Consider the following 21,494-nt stretch of genomic DNA (forward strand, 5'->3'; position numbering starts at 1 on the left):
CCAGCAGGGGTAGTAAGTCACCATAGTAATTTTGGGAATCCCTGCCTAAAGGTTTCAATTACAAGTGACATTAAGTTTTTTCCTATCCCTTTCCCTTTCCCTTTCCCTTTCCCTTTCCCTTTCCCTTTCCCTTTCCCTTTCCCTTTCCCTTTCCCTTTCCCTTTCCGCTTTCATTTTCCTCTCTTTCCTTTTACTTTTCCTCTTGTCGTGTATATAATAATTCTATACAAAGAGATTCTAAAGTCTTAAGAAGTCATGTCTGCAGACTTGCAGTTATTAACTATGTATCACATTCAGTCCTGAATATTGTAGCCAGAAATATTCCTGCATATGCTTGATACTTTATTATTCTGTATTTTATGAATGGCCCTAGAATAAAACTCACGACCTAGGTTGCCCTCTTGTGAGCCTGATCTCTGCATTAACTGCATCAGGAGCTAGGAAAGCAGGATCCCAAAGCCATGCTTCTTCAGTTAGTTTGGAGGTTCTAAGTTCACAGATTTGGAACCTAATTTACCAGTCTCCATTGGAGTACTTAAAGGTAGGAGGAATTAATTTGGACATGGGCTCACACTTCCTATTGGAATTCATTCTTCAAATGACACCTAATTTCTGCCAACTTTGAAAATCCTAGCTGTGACACAGCAAGTCACATCGAAACAAATAAAAAACAGCAAAACAATTTTTTTTTGAAAAAATGGGCAAATTTGAAATTCTGGAATTTTAAGTACGTATGGGTCAATTTAATCCGTATCATTCACTTGGTTCCTTACAAACAGGCCCCATGCCAGTGTCAATACTCCCTGAGGAATACAGCCATTAACAACAGGCTGCAGAATCAGGAGTCTGCAGCACCCACTGTAGTTCTCCTTAGGCAGAATGTGATAGCTTTTATAAATTGTCTGTGCAAAAATGGGAAGAAATGTCAGTTTCTACAGGGATGGAAACAAGAAACAAAATATTTCAGAGAAGGACATTTGTTTCTGTTTCTGCCTGCAGCTTCGGCTAAAAGATCTGGACACTAAACAAGACTTGGGCTTTTTCACTGAAGCCCAGTGTCTGTTTGGAGAAGATGGATCTGAGACTGTGACAGAGCTAGCAGCAGTCAGACCAGAAAAAGCACCACTCAGGGGTATGTTGCTGAACAAGAAATAAATACGTAAGCAAGTACACAAACAAACTCCCACAAAGTTGTGAACTACCTAATGGAATGAGCACAACGAGCAAGACTATGAAGCATTTTAGAATAAAAAACTCACTCAAAATTATTTTTAAACATTCAGTCAAAATACTTGGGTCTTTAATAACATGTATGGTTCACATATTTTTTCTGGTTAAAACCAGCTGATATATTGTGTTCGCTAGGCTAAGTACCAGTCTGAAAGTCTGAAAAATACATAAAGCCCAGTTAGTATATTTTTGTTGAATCTTCAGAAAAAGACACTTATACTAGGTGAGGGAGGAAATCACAGATTTAAAAAAGGCATATGCAAATTCATAATGTCATGATTCACAGAAGGAAAAAAGAAACATTATTTCTGAGGTTTTATTCAAACCCCATTTCTGCTGCAGTAAATCACTGTTTCATTTAATCACTGTATTTAAAATATAACATCTTCCTTTGTTCTGACTACGTTATAGAAAATATTTAGCAAAGATTATTCACTATACTCAATGAATAGAAGTCCTCTCAGTTAAAATATTTAAAACTTTTTACATTTGCTACCTAACTAGATCTTAGTAGTCTGTTATAATATTTAATTCTTCACATAGTTCACCAAACCCATATAGAAAAAATCATGTGTCCTGCTGTCTCAAGCAATATTTACTACATAACTCATCAGCAAAAAGTCATGGCAAGCTGTTCTTTGTGGTGAATAATAACAATAATAATAGTAATAATAATAATAATACATAACCTAATAAATAGCTGAGCCATTTTTCCTGAACAAATTAATTGATGCTGGCCATAATTATCAAATTGCCAGGCAAAAACAGAATGCAGTTGATCCAGAAAAAAAGAGTGGATTTCATCTGTGTTGTATCTGTGTTTATCCTTTGGTACAACATTATTACATTGGTATATCCTAACTCAATTTTTAATTCCTACAAGAATTTAAAGCTCATTAAAAAGCCTGACATAATCAGTGAGATCCTTTTAGCTGATTTCAGTGACCACTGGGTAAGACTCCACAACTAAGGCAGTGTTTTCCGCATTTGTAACAGTAAACATGGATTGTTGCATTGATTCATAACGGACATTTCATCTTTAATGCTGTACTGTGTTGTTGTGAGGTAATTAGCAAGCTATATGAAACTCAGACAAAACATTAATGTCAATTATGAAAACTTCTTTCCTTGGTCTTGAAATCAATCTTTCACCTAGAATATATTGATTTATAATGATCGGTAATTGCACTGCTAAGTTTGCTGATTTGGTAACATCTTGTGTCATTGATTTGGTAATGTGTCACTGATTTCTCGTGGCAGAAGTTCTTTACTCAGTCAGTGTTCATACGGGAACATTGCCTGCATCAGGGACTGATGCAGACATATTTATCACAATATTTGGAGAGCAGGGAGATTCCTGCAAAAGAAGGCTAAACCACTCACATTTTGAAAGAGGACAGGTTAGTACTGAGTTACGTTCCTTACCTGTTTAATGTGTTTCATTTATTGCCTTCTTCCAAAACCATATTTCTTTTCAATTATAAGATACAAGCACTGATTTTACACTGTAGTAACCTGTGGAAAAGATGTGTTGCTTACTAAGAATGGACATTTTACTTGAATTTGAATTGTAGTTCAAGAAAAGTTCAAGTTGCAATAAATTGCAAAGCCACAAACCATTAGTAACTGTTCTTAGAAACTGAAATTAAACCCAATGATACATAAAATTATGTGGCTTAATTTTCAGTTGTCTGTGAAGTTTACTTACATACGAATATCAGAGTGATATGATGTGACTTCTTCCTGTGACTGCTTCTTTAAAATCTGCTTCGTAAAAAATATGTTCTGATACAGGTTAAAAAGCGTTTTCAAATGTGTTAACTATTATATGCTAATTAACCTATTTATAAGTAGAATCATAAACAGGTAAAACTGCTTGTAAACATACTGTAACTGCTCAAGATAAATACTAGGAGAGAATTTCTGGTCAACCTTTGCCAGTTACAATATTAATGACTATATCTACACAACATGTTCACACATGCCCTGGAATCAGTCTGGATATCCCTAGATAGGATTTTAAAAAGACCTTTCAATTGATCTCTGTGCAATGAAACAGGATCCCCTATACTTGTTTCATACCTTTTCTTAAGATTTCTTGTGATTGAGATACCATAGCTTTCCTAGGCAGTCTGTTCCACTGCTTCGCTAGCTTTGCCCTTAGACACTTTTTTTCTTTATTTGCATTACAATGTCAAAATATTTTCTCAAGAATAAAACCATGGTAGGTTTGCCATATTGATTCAGCACAAATCTCCAGTCCAGGCTCATGTTTCTGCTGGCAGCCAGTTGCTGGCTTCCACCTAAGACCTATACAAACAAGAGAAACATAGTATATACTCACCAGGCTGTTCTCCCAGCCTGTAATTATTGTCAGTTAAATATCGTCTTGAACCAGCCACAACATCCTTTTGTTTTATAGCCATTGATAATTTGTTTCATAAATTCACATAATTTCCTTTTAAACATGTGATGAGCATCCACAATGTCCTGTGGTAGTATGGACCACACTTTAACTATAGCCCGCATAAACCTTCCATATACCAGTTCCATCTGATTTCCATTCTTTTGCTGGAAGACAGTGTGAATGATTTTTTCCCTGTCACCCCATCTTTGCCATTCTTGGTTTTATAGAACTCTGTTCTATGCTCATTTGTTATGTCTCTGGGTTGTTCATTGTTTCTTGAGTAGAAGAACACATCTTTATCATCCTAGTTAACACTGTATGTCATAGAATCATAAAATGGTTTGGTTTGGAAGGGACCTTAAAATCCCTTCCTTCTAGTTCCAACCTCCCTGCCATGGGCAGGGACATCTGTAACAAGGCCAGGTTGCTCAAACGCTCATCCAGCCTGGCCTTGAACACCTCCAGGGATGGGGCATCCACAGCTTCTCTCGGCAACCTGTGTCAGTGCCTCACTACCCTCTGAGTAAAATATTTCTTCCTAAATATCTAATCTAAACGTTTTTTAGTTTAAAATCATTCTCTTTCTCCTATCACTACACTCCGTGAGAAAGAGTCCCTCTTCTGCTTTCTTGTAGGCCTCCTTTAGGTACTGGAAGGCCGCTACAAGGTCTCCCCAGAGCCTTCTCTTCTCCACGCTGAACATCCCCAGCTCTCGCAGCCTGTCTTCACAGGAGAGGTGCTCCAGCCCGCAGATTATCCTTGCTGCCCTCTGGACCTGCTCCAACAGCCCCACGTCCTTCTTGTGCTGGGGGTCCCAGAGCTGAACACAGCTCTCCAGGTGGGGTCTCACAAGAGCAGAGTAGAGGGGCACAATCACCTCTCTTGCCCTGCTGGCCATGCTTCTTTTTATGCAGCCCAGGAAATGATTGGCTTTCTGGGATGCAAGCACACACTGACGACTCATGTTGAGCTTCTATGATTCTATGATTCTCATCAACCAACACCCCCAAGTCCTCCTCCTCAGAGGTGCTTTTTTAATATCTTTTTTTTTTTTTTGACTTAAGTAATATATTTACAACCTCTTTAAAATTTTGTTGACACCTCCTCTGCTTCCATTTTTTCTTCTTTGTAATAGATCTCTTAGCTCAGCTCTAGGTATTATATTCAGAAAACTGTTGCTGTGAATGGACTGTGTGATATAGAGGACTGTGCACTTTGATGCAGGACACTTACATACTAGTTTACCTGACTTTTTGAATGTGTCATTTCACATTCCTAATGACCCTCATTGCCGATTGTAATACGAAGATAACCAATAATTTAGAGAAGAATGAAAAGAGGTAAAGGTATATATTTCAATGAAGCTTACCCCTCCTTTAATTTACTACAGAGGAAAATGACATATGTCATGTCATTAAGTAAATACGCTTAATTTACCCTTTTCTTATAAATAATATAGTGCTAGATTCCTAAAAAAAATTAGTGTCCTATTACCTACTGAAATTCATAGAATCATAGAATATCCCAAGTTGGAAGGGACCCACAAAGATGATCAAGTCCAACTCCTGGCTCCACACAGTCTACCCAAAAATTCAGGCCATGTGACTAAGAGCATAGTCCAAATGCTTCTTAGACTCCAACAGGCTTGGTGGCCTGACTACGTCCCTGGAGAGCCTGTTCCAGTGTGCGACAGCCCTCTCAGTGAAGAACCTCTTCCTGACGTCTAGCCTAAACCTCCCCTGTTGCAGCTTGACACCATTCCCACAGGTCCTATCACTGTTCACTTAGGAGAATAGATTGGCACTTGGCCCTCCACTCCCCCTTGCGAGGAAGCTGTAGACCGTGATGAGGTCTCCCCTCAGCCTCCTCTTTTCCAGGCTGAACAGGCCAAGCGACTTCAGCCACTCCTCTTACGTCTTCCCCTCTAGGCCCTTCACCATGTAGCCTTCTCTGGACACTTTCCAGTAGTTTAACGTCCTTTTTGTACTGTGGTGCCCAGAACAGCACACAGTACTCGAGGTGAGGCTGCACCAGCGCAGAATAGAGTGGGACAATCACTTTCCTCGACTGACTAGCAATGACGTGCTTGATGCACCCCAGGATATGGTTGGCCCTCCTGGCTACCAGGGCACACTGCTGGCTCATATTCAACTTCCTATCAACCACAAACCCCAGATCCCTCTCTGCGGGGCTGCTGTCCAGTGTCTCATCGCCCAGTCTGTACGTACAGCCAAGGTTGCCCCCTCCCAGCACTTGCTCTTGTTAAACTTCATGCGGTTGGTGATTGCCCAGCTCTCCAATCTGTCCAGATCTCTCTGCAAGGCCTTTCCACCCTCAACAGAGACAACAACTTCTCCCAGTTAAGTATCATCAGCAAATTTGCTCAAAACACCTTCTAGTCCTACATCCAAATCATTTATAAAAACATTGAAAAGAACTGGTCCTAAAATGGAGCCTTGATGACCAGCTGCCAGCCTGATGTGAACCCATTTACCACAACTGTTTGAGCCCTACCTGTCAGCCAATTGTCCACCCCTTGTGATGTTTTTGTTTAGCTGTATGCTGGACATTTTATTATGAAAGGGGGGATATTTAGTGATTTGTCCATAGTTTTTCTATCAAAAGTATTACGCTATATTTGCCTTTCCTCTTCTGCTTTTTCTTATAGTTTCTTGCAATCTCTCGCAATCTTTTTTTTTTTTTTTTTCTCTAAATTTCATTGTTTGCAGAATCCTGCTGCTTTAGTCCAAACCATGTTATTAAGGTATAGGAAAAGTGATCATGACATTGTGATAACTCTGTAATGCTTCGTGTTCAGTTGAGGTGAAACCAAACTAAAACAGAACAAAACAAATCATAGAATCATAGAATCATAGAATCATAGAAATATCCCCAGTTGGAAGGGATCCATGAGGATCATTTAGTCCAGCTCCTGTCTCCACACCAGACCACAAAAAAAATCAAACCATGTCTGAGAATATTGTACAAACACTGTTTGATCTCCATCAGGCTCGGTGCTGTGACCACTTCCCTGGAGAACCTGTTCCAGTGCTCGACTACCCTCTCAGTGAAGAACCTTTTCCTAACATCCAACCCTATCCTCCCCTATTGCAGCTCCATGCTGTTCCCTCAGGTCCTGTCACTGTCACCAGAGAGCACAGATCAGCACCTGTCCCTCCTCTCCCCTTGTGAGATGAGATGTCCTCTCAGTCTCCTCTTCTCTAGGCTGAACAAACCAAGTTACCTCACCCACTCCTCATACGTCTTGCCCTCTAGACCCTTCACCATCTTCATAATCCTCCTTTGGACACTCTCTAAATAGTTTTGTCCTTCTTATCTGGTGGTGCCCAAAACTGCACACACTATTTGAGGTGAGGCCACACCAGTGCAGAGCAGAGTGGGACAATCACTCACTCCCCTTGACCAGCTAGCAATGCCATGCTTGATGCACCCCAGGGTATAGTTGGCCCTTTGGGCTGCCAGAGCACACTATTGACTCATGTTCAACTTGCCATTGATCAAAACCATCAGATCCCTTTTCACGGGGCTGTTCTCCAGCCTCTCATCTCAGAATCACAGAATCACAGAATGGCCAAGGCTGGAAGGAACCTCTGAAGATCATTTAGTACAACTCCTCTTCTGAGCAGAATGGTATCCACATGAGTTTTGAATATCTCCAGAGAAGGAGACTCCATGACCTCTCTGGGCAACCCATTCCAGTGCTCTGTCACCCTCACAGTAAAGAAGTGCCCTCTCGTATTCAGCCGGAACCTCCTGTGCTTCAGTTTGTGCCCATTGCCTCTTGTCCTCTTGCTGGACACAACTGAAAAGAGACTGTCTCCATCCTCTTGACAGGCTCCCCACAGATATTTATACACATTGATGAGGTCTCCCCTCAGCCTTCTCTTTTCCAGGCTAAACAGGCCCAGTTCTCTCAGCCTGTCCTCATATGACGGGTGCTCCAGTCCTCTGATCATCTTTGTAGCCCTCCTCTGAACTTGCTCCAATAGTTCCATGTCCCTCTTGTACCGGGGAGCCCAGAACTGGACACAATACTCCAGGTGTGGCCTCACCAGGGCTGAGCAGAGGGGGAGGATCACCTCCCTCGACCTGGTGGCAACACTCTTCTGAATGCACCCCAGGATACTGTTGGCCTTCTTGGCCACAAGGGCATATTGCTGACTCATGGTCAGCCTGCTGTCCACCAGGGCTCCCAAGTCCCTCTCTGCAGAGCTGCTCTCCAGCAGGTCAACCCCCAGCCTGTACTGGTGCTTGGGGTTATTTGTCCCTAGGTGCAAGACCCTGAACTTGCCCTTGTTGAACTTCATGAGGTTCCTCTCAGCCCAACCCTCCAGCCTGTTGAGGTCCCTCTGAATGGCGGCACAGCCCTCTGGGGTATCAGCCACTCCATCTCCTAGTCCTTACATATATCCAGGATTGCCCTATCCCAGGTGCAGAAATCCAGCACTTGATCTTGTTATATTTAATGCAGTTGGTAAGTGTCCAGCCGTCTAATTTGCCAAGATCTCTCTGCAAGGCCTCTCCACCCTAAGGGAATCAACTGTTCCTCTTAATTTAGTATCTTCTGTGAACTTACTTAATATGCATTCTAGTCCTGTATCCAGCTCATTTATAAAAATGTTGAAGAGAACTAGCCCCAAAATGGAGCTGTGGGGAACCCCACTAGTGACTGGCTGCCGGTCTGATGTAACCCTTTGAGCCTGACCCACAGATTCCATTTGTTCAGGAATTACCAGAAAAAATGACGTGCCCACCCCCTCCAATGTAGAATATATTGTCATGCCTCCAGGTAAGTTCTCTTGTGAGGATGCATAATAAATGCTGTGCCTTTTACTGATTCACTTGCTTAAGATGTATAAAAAAGAAAGTCAAGTGATATGAAGTATCTTTCATACAAGGAATGACTAAACAAACAAGTACTGTTTGGCCTAGAAAAGGGATGTTATGAGGAAAGGATAAGGAGATAAGAAAAATAAAATGGCATATATAAAATGAGTAATTCTACTTTCTCATGAAATACGAGAACTCAATAGCATTAAATGAAACCTGCAGGTGGCAGATTCAAAGCAAAAGGAGGTGGCTTTTTACACAGTGCATAATTAATCTATTTTACTTTCTGCCACAAGATGATGCAGATGGTAAAATGCCTGTTGGTGCAAAGAGCAATTGCACATTGTCATGGAAGACAACCGGTAAGTGAAAAGACACTCTGTCTTGGGAAATCCCTGAACCACAAATTGCTAACACTTGAGAATGCTGATATTAAAGAATTATCTCTATAAATTTGCCCTCTTTCTAAACTCTTCCCCAGGAATCTATTATTGGCAGCTATTGGTGACAGGTCTAGATGGATCTGTGGTCTGATATACTATTACCAGTCTTATATTCTTTTTATAAGAATTACATTAATGAAAAAGTTGGAACAAGGTTTTAGTGACAGTATCACGAATAGAAGGTGAAAGAAAGAGATGTAAAAGGCAAGCTGTCTTGAGGGACAGTATCACTGGAAAATATGAAGTGGACAGGAAAAGAAGACAGTTAAGGAAACCTGAGATATGAAAAAAGAAGAACTCGCCTGGTTTCTCTTGATTGATAAAGGACTATAATATAAGGAAAAGCTAGGAAGACAAAAAGATATAGCAAAATATAAGAAAATACATTAGGGCAGAAAGGACAGCTTGTTTCTATTCATTCAAGTATTCATGTATAACTTTTTTACCAATTTAGTGGGTTAAATAAATGTGGATTGTAATTTTGCCTAGCTAACACTTTATCTAAAGCAAGCCAATTTAAATAAAATCCTTTTGGCTTTTATTAATTACACTTCCAGTAGTGCATTTAATACAGTTCCTAATGCCTTTATACTGAGCAGGGAAAAAAAATATAGTGGCATCAACCAAAAGTACATTCTTGCTAAGGCTGAAGGAGTAGGCAATTTAATGTATTATTATGAGAATTCATTGATAACAATGGGTGATTATGACCACTGTTGTCTAATGACTGTTAATTATTATCGCAAAGAATGAGACTAATGATAGGTCCCTTTTTTAGAGAGAGTTAGCTGTGAAGGAACATGAATATTAGCGATACAGTCCATTTCCTCTAAGTCAAGGGTCATGTAGACTGACAAGAAAATTATATTTAGCTTGGAATTACAAAGAATAAAATTAAAAAGCAATGAGTGCTCCCAAAAAGTTATTTACAAGATGTTCCTCACTGCTATGTCTTAGTTTGGGCTGCATATGCATTACATGAAGGTCTGTAACTTCCCATGGTAACTGTTGGGGAGGTCATGGATATAACAAGGTAAGAATTCTGGAAGTCCTAAGGCTGTAATAGGAATAATAACTTTGATGTTTTCTTTCTCTGAGCACGTTATAGAGAATATTCCCACACTGCTAGGAGAATGGGCCAGATGATATAATAATTTTTAAAAATCATCTCTTTTGTTGCTTTCTGGTCATCACGCTTTTTCCTGTCTGGTGGCAAATTGGTTGGCAACAAATAAAAATTACAACGTCTGTTTCTAGTATCCATCTGCGTTTTTTTAATGTCACCCACACACATGCCCATGTATCTACCCACTCACTCACATTCTCTCTTGCACAGAACACATTCATTCTCTCACTCATATAATTTATTCATCCCAACATGCACTAGTGCAGTTGCCATTTAGCTTTTGTTTGCTGGTAGCTGTAGCAATATTTAAACAGATGTCTATTTACATCCGAAGAACACATCAATTCTTGCCTGTATGCGTGCACAGCCTTACTTATAGTTTCTAATGTCAGTATCATCCTTTGTTTACATAGTCATCAACAGTGTCAGTATTTCTGTTTAGAGTTGAATAATGCTGCATTTCCCATTTGAAAAATGGGATAACTTAGAATATAAAATACTTTGACATGTTTAAAAATCAAATGCCTTTTTAAAACCAAGTTCAATTTACAAGGCCTATCCTGATATTTCAAACACTCCCTTTGATTCAGTTATGAGGGAGCGGCTGAATTTTCATGAGACTTCTGCAAGTAAATTAATGATCTGAGGTTTCTTTCCAGTGAAACTGGTGGGATATTTTTCATAACAGAGACTGAAATACAGTGATCATGAACAAGGAAAAATGCATACATTCAAGGGTCCACATATTTTCTGAATAAGGTCTCTAAATACAAATGTCAAAATAGCAGAATATCTTTCTTTTCTGTTGGAAAGGAAAAGATACTTTAGTATTAAAAGGAGTCCGTCTTTCCAAACATATTTTTTCAGTTTCATGGTATTTTTTTTGTCTTTACCTTCTCAGGTCAGTATTTCTGAGATGAGAGCAGTAGACCTTGGGCAGTTAAGCCAAGTGCTTGTTGAGCACAATAATGTGGGTTATGGAGCTGGATGGTACCTGGATCGGATTGTCATCCGTGAATCAGGCAAGACTGATGGCCAATATGCATTTCTTTGCCAGCAATGGTTAGACAGTGGAGTTGGCGATGCACAGATGGAAAGAATGTTGAGACTTCTTGGAAAAGTCAGGAATGGAATGCTGACAGGAAAGATTCATGGTAAGGCCCTAAATCATCAAAATTCCTTCTGGTTTTTGTTTTAATTGTAATTCATATTATTTTTCAGGTTATTTTTAAGACTAAAACCAAAATACAGAAACAATATAGCTTAAATTTTAGTTGTACCTCTCAAAATGTCTCTCCAAACAATTTCAAGACATGACATATAGAATTATAATGTTGAGGGAAGAAAGACTGGAGCAAAAAGAAGAGATTAAGTGATGGAGGCAATGGAGAAAGTATGTTTTTAGTTGAGGCTTGTAAAAAGCTGAAGCAGAAAGAGGTAGGTTGTTCCATATGGCAGTCAATGCAGAGCAGAAGGCTCCTGCAACAGTGATGAAATTACAAGAAGAGATACAAAAACTCTTTTAGCAAATGAGACTTTGCCGTATGTTCATATATTTGCAAAAAGCATTTGCTTTTATTTGCAGTTTTCTTTTTTACTTACATCAGTGGCATGAGTTCCTGCAAACAGTTAGTTGATCTGAACCCAATATCCCATTCAAACTGTTTGGTCAAAGGACCAAAATTCAGAAACAACTTAGACATTGAAAACATAAGTCTTTTTTACTTTGTCATAGGACTGGATTTCTTAGCTGTTTCACGTCTTTTTTAAAGAGGTGTAAAATGTTGCTTTGGGTCCATTTATGAAATTTGTCTCAGAACTGGTAGACCAAACTAGTAAAGTTTAACTAATCTGAAGATGTTAATTCGCATTCTGAATCAACAGTTTTGTACATTGATCTTTATTAAATTCTGTATTCATGGATATTCCATTTTATGCTTAAAGTTTTATACTATGCATAGTTGCAGACACAACAGTAGTAAATACCCATATATTTTGCTACCTGTACTTTGTTCAGTATCAGGTATTTTATATCACCTCTGGAAATACAAAAATAATGTTACTGAGACAACAGAAGGACATAGTAGCATGGGAATACAAACATAAGATGAACAGCTTGAGTAGTGATAATTTCAAAATAAGAAATAGCTGTACTGCAACACTGCAAGTATTCCAGGTCTCTAAAAAGGTAGATTCCTTAGGTACCCTATTACAGAGCACAGCACGCTTCTCCTGAGGGTTATTTGGAGCAGAAGCCTAAGGCTGGTCAGGGTCTATTGTGTCTCTCTTCACTGACTATATAAAAGGTGTGAAAAATCTTGCATCCTTATCTAGTGTTGGAATGTAGCTTTGTAAAAAAATCCACCATCACATACATACAGTCATCAAAAATTTGAGTGTAGACTCACTAATATTTTCTAGTCTATGGTTGTTAAAACTCAGTTGTGAAACTATTCAACATCAGTTCTCATCTGTGTATATAATACCTTTCAGAAGAATATTACAGGTAAGCAGAAAGCCTATAAGGAATTTAGAAATAAGACTGATCAGCAAAGATCACTATACCTCAGAGGTCAGAAAGTATATGGATACAACAGGACTTACTAAATGTCAGATTGAGTCAGATTTTATAAAGGAATTAAAACAAATAGTAAAGGTTCTTCAACCATTTACTTACAAAAAGAAAATGGAAAGATAAGTGACTATGCAGGAGCAGTAAGGTGGAGACTAAAGATGACGTAGGTAAAGTCTCTAAACAAATTGAATACTTCTCCCTGTTTTCATTAAGGACCCACAATGTGGGCAAGGAAAGCAAAATCAAAGTTACTAGTGGGAATGAAGTTATTGGAAATCACCAAATCTGAAATGCAAATATAGTTCAAGTTTCGTGTAGTCAGTGGCAACCAAAGCAGTCTTTAGCCCAGAATATTGAAGGAACAGAGAAGTGATGTGGCAGATCCAGTAGCAAGGTTGTAAAAAATTTAATGAAGATGAGAAGTACAACTTTTAAATAGCAAAAGTAATACTTCCATCTAAAATATAGAAAATGTAGTTAAGATACCAGAGGTAAATAAGAAATGAAAGAAATGAGTTCACAAATGATAAATTGTGAAACAAAGTTGATACTTTTTAGAAATATTTTCCAGAAAGAGAAATGTAATGGCATTTACTCTTTCTAAATTTCAGTACTGAATTTTATTTGCTTTATGGGAAATTATTAGGTAATTGGAAATTAGAAAGTGGAGAGTAGTAGTAAAAGAAAAAATTTAAAGAGCTATAGAAGGGAGAGTGAATGTGTTAATGAAATCTGTTGGAGCTACAAAGCCAGGGTTATTGACAAGAGGATGAAAAGGCTGGAAGATAAACCCCGAGAATTGGAGGAAAGCAATAGAACTGAATACAGCAAAGCTAAAACACAATTAAACCCGAATCCAACTATACATTTAAGCTCTTAATTCTGGTACAGGTTCCTAATTTGCATAGAATTTATTGGGAAATTAGGAACTAGGTAGTAGATAAGAGTCTAAAATACTGTATTGGATCTGTATGTCTTTTAATGATTTCTACTACAAGAGTTCTTCAGCAGTATATGAGTAGGAGAAACACCTGGATTTGTTATATGATCACAGAATAATTTTGAGAAAGCAATGTGATTTGGTTGTGAATGAAGTAATTGTAACCCTACACTGTATGGAGGCATTATCAGTAAAAATAGAGAAGTAATGACACCAAAGAAACAATGATATTTCACCTGGAATGCTGTGTACGGTTCTGACATCTGTGTCCAGAGAAACTCGTTCAAACTTAAATGGATGTAAAGAAGGTGCAATGACTGGGGATATGGCAAGACTTTGTTGTGAAAGGATATAAAACAAAAACAAAAAACTTGATCTATACAGACTAGCAAGTTAAAGGTTGAAAATGGACACAGTTGAGATCTGTCAAAGTAATTGGTGCTTACATATCAAGAAGGAAAAAAGTTATTTAAGCTAATGAACAAAGATGTCATAAAAATAAATGGGTTTCATCAGACACCTACTGCCATTCTGTCAAAATTAAAAGATTTCTGAGAAAAATAGAATGATTTTTAGCATAGTTCTCTTGTAGACTAAACTAAAGAAAATGAAAGAGATTATACAATATAGTTAATATGTAACAGCAGATTAAGGTGCTGTAGGATCCAATAGAGATAGTCCTTCCATTCATTGTTCCTAGGCAGCTATATAATAATAGTTTAATAGGCTTAATATTTCAGTATTCCAAGGCTAAAAAAATCTGGATTATGTCAGAGTTTATATTGTAAATTTTCATTTTAGTTCTTTTTTTTTTTCATAGATATCATTGATTTTATTTGTATTTAATGTTCACAGACCTGAATGTGGGAGCTATTTATGATTAGCTGTAAAGTAGTAATTTCTGAAGTTATTTTAGATGATTTCAAGGATTATGAGAGCTTTTTTTTTTTTTTTTTTTTTTTTTTTACTTTCACAGCATTCTGAATTCATGGCATAGATCCTTACCTCCTGTAAATTAATAAAGCTTTATTTAAATTAATTTATACCAGGAGATAAAGATTTGCCTATTGTGGTTAGAAAACAGGACTTTACAGGACAATGAAAATTACTATTTCCATTACTCAAAGTAAAATACTTCCAGATTGCAAAATAACTATTAGAAATTATTAAATTCATACTTTGGCTCACTTTGCATAAACAAAGCTCAGTTTGTTTTGGTCCATTCTACACAAGTCCAGGTGACCAAAGCCTTTCTGTAGAAGTCATGATTATTTTTAATGAAAAACATGATTTTTATATTTAATTTTATACTTCTATTTATTTATATTTTATTTATATTATTTTATATATTTATATTTATATATGAAAACATGATTTTTATATTTCAAGTTCTGAACCAGTTTATCTCTTCTTGTTACAGAATATATGTAGCAAATTTTAACAACCTAATTTAAGTAGCTTCTCAAAAAGTTGAAATGCAAACAATAACCTCCAGGATCAAAGGCAAACCTGATAACCAGTACTATCTAGAGGAAATTATGCTGGTTTTAGGCGGTGATTGGTGAGAAAGAGATTAAAATAATCAGAGAAAACAATTAAGAGGGGAAAAAGGTCAATAAGTTGTCAAGGCTCTTCATAAATCTCTGGTATGGAACTGGCAGTCTTATCTGCACAGTCCTACTAGCCTGGTCCCTCTTTAAAGGGTCAGCTGTCATTACAGAAATGCTGGTGTCTAAATCTGTTTCTCTGTGTGTACTAAATCAGTAACAAGTGAATCTATTATGTTCCAAGGTTTTAGTTCAGTGCAAAGGTGGGAATGGTTTGCTAATCACTCACTAACGCAGCCCATTACAAATTGCATTATTATTTTGGATATTCAGCAAATTAATTAATTATTTGCTACTATTTTGCTTCAACAGGGACGTGGGATGTCTTTGTCACAACTAGTGATATTTCTTCTAGTTCCTTGAATCCTAAAATGTCTCTAACTGTGTGTGGTGAAAAAGGTGCCTGTACTTCAGTCATATTTGCAAAAGGATCACTTAAAAAAAAACAGGTCTATGAGACTTCAATTGAACTAAATAAGAAATTCAGTACTATATTCAAAGTTCGCCTAGAAATTGAAGAAGCTGGAGAAGGAGAGACTTGGCATTGCCGTGAGGTAAAAAATAAAACTAAAGCATAATAGTTCATATATTTATTGTAAGATTTTCTTATTTCTGCATTCCATGGTCAGTACTTCTGGTTTCCAGTTCCTTTTGAAATTACATAATTTTTGATTTACAAAAATAAATGCGTCTGCTAATTCAACACTGATAGAGTGATAAATTCAGAGAATGCTCAAAGCATTTGTTAAAATAGCTTTGGATAGCAAAAATCTTGTAAATTTAATTGGATTTCTGGAGGGTGTATGCACAGATGTGCCATTACCTATAGCACACCCCATTGTCTCTTTTTGGAGCTGGAGCCACTGACATGCAGTGCAGAATTTACATAACCCCAAGCTGACTGTTACATGTTGTGGACCCAGTGATCTGAGGCAAACAATTAAGCAAGACACCAGAAATGCCTTTTGATGAAAATATCTGCCATTTAAGTTGGCATGTGAAAAAAAGAAGTGAATAGCAAAAATGACAATCTTTCTTCTGATGTCCAAGATGCTGAAGTTAAAATCTGACATCACAATGAAATTGCTGTGGCACTTTACAAAATATATCTTTATCCTCTTATGCTGGGAAAATAAAAAGGGGTTTAAGGGAAAGAATAATCTTCTTTCAAACTGCAGCCACACTTTTGCCCATAAATACTTTTATTCTGTACTCATTAAAAATTGGAGAAAAAAATAATTTTAATCTCTGTTACATGATATTAAATAGACAACTGAACCCGTTGACATTTAACTGGTAGGCAGGTTGCTAATTTCATCTTCATCACCTAACAAATCTATTGATAAAATTAAGACTGCTTCTTGGAGACAGTGTATCACAGAAAAAAATGAGAACAGAAACTTGGCTGTTGCAGTGGTATCTATTAATCTGCTTTACTTCATTAGCTCATAACAACAACTCAAAGCTGAGTTAGAAAATAATTAGCATCATTTATATAGAAAAAGAAAAGGTACACATTTATATCAGGTAGAACTATAAAGAAAATATAAACTACCAGGGTTTTAGGAAGATGTTTGCTCTGTTATTCTATGGATTCTATAGCAGGACTGGTTGAATTCTTATATGAAATAACTAGGTTGATATAAGGGTTGTGGGTAATATTATCAAAGCCAGGTTATCAGTCTGTTTACACTGCTTATTAAATTTACACTGCAGGATGGTCAGTTCTATGCCATTTTATTTTGATTTTACAAGACTTTCTTCACAGAGGCTGAGATTTCCACCTTCTATCACAAGCAGGTGCTTCAGATGATTGAATCCCATATATAGTTTCAGAATTCAAATTAGAACTGTAACTGCAAAATAATTCCCTTGAAGTTTTTGAGGAAAATGGAATCATTATAAAGTAATATCTGAGACAAAGAAAAAAAAAAGAACTTTATTTCTGAAGAATGCAGAAGCTAACATCTTTATTCTTGATATTCAGTTCTTGAAGAAATAAAGCACAGTCAATAGAACGTGATTGTCAAGAAAATGTTCAGGAATGTAGATGTTAGTATGAAAGGGAAATAGTATTAACTCTATATTTTGTCTTTCTTTAAAAAAATATATATTCAATATGTCTGCCATCATGAAAAATAATAGGAGTCTTTGGAAGACCAAAAAAAAAAAAAAAAAACAGCTACAATCTCCCACCAACAATTGCTAAACAAAGATCATAGAACTTTCTGAGTTAAAGGTTTGGTCATTTTTAAGTGATAGTGAGTTAAGTCATGAAGAAATGAATGAGTAAATTTTCTGTGCTCTGTTAAAAGTGGGGTTACTTCCTGAAACCTATTTTCAACTGTTTTCTCTGGTCTATCTTAAAACAGTTTAGAAAATGGGACTTTTATCTCCTATTGTAGTTGGTAGTGTCATAGTACGAGAAGAGTCATTATCAAAATCTCTTTCCTTAGAATAAGACTAAGCTGCATAGCTCAGTATCACCCTCTGACTACTTTATATACGTTTAATAGAAATTCAAAATATTCAGTAATATAATCTGTATATTCATATGATACATATGTGCAGATATATACATGTCATAAACATGCTCAATTTCAATTTTTCATTTTTTTTTCCCCTGAAATGCTAATTTTTCTTCCTCCAATTACTCAGAATGAGAAGACATTCTGCCCTGAAAAATGTTATGGTTTATTGACATTTCTCACAAGTTGAAATAGGCATATCAACACTTCTTTTTCTTCCATATGCTGAATGAATAGATTACATAAAGGAACCTTTTTGAACCATTCCAAATCATTTTTTTCCCTGTAGTGCAACAGTCTCTACAGCAATACTGCTGACAACACTTTAATTATTTTTAATTGGGAAAATTTCTATTTCTTGTCTTTTAAAAATCTGTTAAAAAAACCCAACATTTTAGACAAATTTATTTCATCTTCTCTTTTGGTATTGCACTATGTGTCAGTGTTTTTCAGCAGTATGTCTTGCTATAGTTTGGTCTAGAGCAAGTGACACATGCTAAAAGTATTTCTTTTTGTTCTTTGGTAAGGTAAAGCTTCAACACAGAGAAAGTAAAAATGTTCTGGAATTTCCATTTCGTTGCAACTTTGCAGATGATGGAGTAAGAGTGGCTGAGTGTCCAGTTCTCACAGACTGTTCTCCTTTTCCAGCAGGTTTGTCACAAATCAGAAACACTGGACAGTTATGATGGCTCAGATTTTCAGAGCATTCCAGAAGATTTGTCAGAAAATTTGTATTCATTTTTTAAAAAGTATCTCAGTTCCTGTAGTTAGTTGTGCATTTTGCATTCCAAGCCTGATTGAGATCAGTCTGGGACACATAAAAGAGCAAGCATGCAGCACTAAAAATATTTTGACCGGTATTCAGAGTTCTGCTTTTTCTTGGTAATATTATTTGGTTCTCTCTCAAAAGAAGTATAGGAGATCCAGAAGAAATAACTCTCGTAATGTCAGATAAGAAGGAGGTCCATCACCCCACAAACATCTGTTTGTATTGCTAGACTTTCAGGCATTCTTCTAGTAGTTATATATCATGAAACTCCTTCTTGTGAGTTGTTCCTTGATCACCTCGAGACCAGATAGTTTTCATTTGTTCTGTGTTTGTTCACGGATTTGATAACCACAGTTAGTGAAGAATGCATAAGCTCTTTTCCTAAAAGGATATTCTACCATGAGAATATCACAGTTACAACTAAGGTTTTCCCAAAAGATAAGGGAATAGATCATTAGAACAAGTAATCTGTGTATTCCTTACTTTAATCTGCTGTGTTTTCAAAGCTAATCCCAAGAAAAACACTTGGGCAGAAGCAGCTTGAATATAAATTTGAAAAGGGTACTGCTGGGGTATTCCCTGGAAAGGCACTTTGCCTTTTAAATCCTTTCACTTTTTTTTTTTCTTTTTTTTTTTTTTTTTCTGAAAGAGCACAAATGTTTAAACCTTCACAAATGCTGCTCCTCTTTCTAATAACCTTCAAACATGAGGACACATAGTGTTTTCTTACTTCATCTCCATATTTGTTATCTTTTTCAATCAAATGTTTTGGTGATGTTCTTTCTTATTTTGGGGGCCAGATCACCAGTGTGCTATGCATTTCTCTGGGACTACAACCAGGAAGTTAACATGGTCAGCCAAGAAACGCACAGCTGAACATCTGTGAGATACATCAGAGAATATATATTTCTTGAAATTGTCTGCTGAGGCCAATAACTGGCCTCAACTGGTACAGTATAGAGCAGTCAGCCATGGGCTGGACCATTATCCAGAGCAAATGCAAAAACTGTCATCCATCTGATGGAGTTCAGCTTCATTTGAACTCAGTGAGGCTTGGAGAACTGATGTTTTTTGAGTAATTTAATGTTGTCCTTAGCCTAGGTACTGTTACATTCATGAGTGTTATTTATTTCAGTGTATGCAAGTATGCAGTAGAGTATTATTTACATTTTTTATGATAATTTGTGATCTCTGTTTTATTTTTCATTTTCTCTTCTTCCCTTATTCAAGGCCCACTCACAAACTATTTGGCTCATTATTTGTTATTATAGTGGTTCATAATTTTTTATTACAACACTTCTGTGTTTTTCTAGGCATTGTAATATTATTTGACCAGTTGATCTCTTTGGGCAGGAACAAAAACTAAGAACATGATAGTAATTTATTAAATAACATATTTTTAAAATCTGATTAAGCTTTGTTAAACTTTTCATCTTTTTCTCAATAGTGAAAAGCTATGTTCTCTACATCACCACGGGAGCATCTCCTGGCTCAGGAACAGACGCAGATGTGTATGTCACGCTGCAAGGCATTTTGGGAGATACTGGCAGACGAAAATTAGTCAGAAAAGGAGATGATAATTTCACTAAAGGAAAGGTATACTTATCATTTATGTGTGATATTTTGCACTTTTATAGCCCAGTCCAATTCACATGTACTGAATGGGAGTCCGTGTGCGACAGAGTCTGCAAAGTCCAGTTTGTAATGCTTTGAGATTGTAAGTGTATCTGTGTGTGAATACCTATATCTATATGTATTTTAAGAGGAAAATACTGATGTTTATGCAACTGATGCTAACAATACTGAAAAGTAATAAAGTGACTATATCAAGTACTTTTAGGTTCAATGTTGCAAATATCGAAGGTCTTCAGTTACAGGCCAGTGGCTTTCCTGCCTATTTGCTTGACAATAAAGTGATAGAGACTTCACTTCCTTTAATACCTGTTTTCTTCCCTTGCTAGTCTCCAGGCTGAGGCTTCTTTCCACGGCTTCTGCCTGCTCACTGCCACTCTGCTCCTTATTCTGGCTCTTGCTCCCTCTACAGACAGGCAGCCACTGCCCTCCATAGATTTCGTAAGTCCCCTAAGAAAGTCATTTCCTCACAGTGCAGGAGAGAGTCTCTCAGCTTACAGATGTAGACCAAAGACCAGCATAGCTGAGAGAGATGCATTTGCCTGTAGCATTGTCAGTATAAGCATAAATTAGAGAGAATTTAGCTAGCAAATGTTCTGTAGAAATGTGGGCAGATTTATGGCAGAAAGCATGTCTTTGATGCAAAACCTAGCCCCTTTTGGATAAAGGGAGTGAAATTTTCAGCTAAAAAGTTCACTACAGTTTTTAAATGTGGGATTAGCTAAATGTTTGTATCTTCTGCAGACCTTTATTTTAAAACAAATTTGAAGGTTAAAGCAACTAAAAAAAAAAAAAAAAGATCCTGAAACAAACGTTAGTTACAGAAAATTTCAACTGGAATAGCTAAAATTTAGAAAGGAAACACTAATGTCTCATAACCAGAAATGCAGAACATATTTTACAATAAAGAGTGCTGTCTATTTTCCTTATAGCTTGTGCACCATTCTACCTTTTTGAGCTCTCAGTGAATACTGTGATTGTGGTAGTCTTTTGAATTAGAAGTATCACACAGTAAACTATTTCCTTCTGCAGGTGCCAGCTGCCAAATGAATGACAGTTTCTCTAAGGAAGCAAGTTTGTAAATCATCTTAGATTGATAACCAAAGCAGAGGCATGATATGTAAGGTTACGAGTAGCTCAGTTCCTAACTATGCCCAGTTTCGTGAATTCAATGAGAGTTGAAAGGGGTCATTACCTTGCTGGGTTAGACACATTTGAAATGATTCATAAGAGAAGTGACAGAGTTTAAATCTTTATTTTTAAGGGACTAAACGCTTGTGGATGAGGGTTCTTAATTTGAAAAAGACATGTTTGTCTTCCCTAATTTTGAAATTCATATTACGGTTTATTGGTAAACTATGTTTGAGTCATTGTATGTTAGAACTA

General features: G+C 37.0%; 1 protein-coding gene across 1 annotated transcript in view; it reads left to right on the top strand.

Annotated features, from left to right (window-relative positions):
- The window catches only part of RP1 (RP1 axonemal microtubule associated), a 189,021-nt gene that overhangs the window by 136,535 nt on the left and 30,992 nt on the right, over positions 1-21,494 (top strand). Inside the window, exons 41-47 of the mRNA XM_050708777.1 lie at positions 1,000-1,132; positions 2,491-2,630; positions 8,785-8,850; positions 10,959-11,211; positions 15,492-15,733; positions 18,235-18,358; positions 19,924-20,072. Of these exons, the coding sequence (XP_050564734.1) occupies positions 1,000-1,132; positions 2,491-2,630; positions 8,785-8,850; positions 10,959-11,211; positions 15,492-15,733; positions 18,235-18,358; positions 19,924-20,072 (1,107 nt within the window). The remainder of the gene's footprint in view (positions 1-999; positions 1,133-2,490; positions 2,631-8,784; positions 8,851-10,958; positions 11,212-15,491; positions 15,734-18,234; positions 18,359-19,923; positions 20,073-21,494) is intronic.

The sequence above is a fragment of the Cygnus atratus genome, chromosome 2 (assembly GCF_013377495.2).
Source record: "Cygnus atratus isolate AKBS03 ecotype Queensland, Australia chromosome 2, CAtr_DNAZoo_HiC_assembly, whole genome shotgun sequence".
Lineage (NCBI taxonomy): Eukaryota > Metazoa > Chordata > Aves > Anseriformes > Anatidae > Cygnus > Cygnus atratus.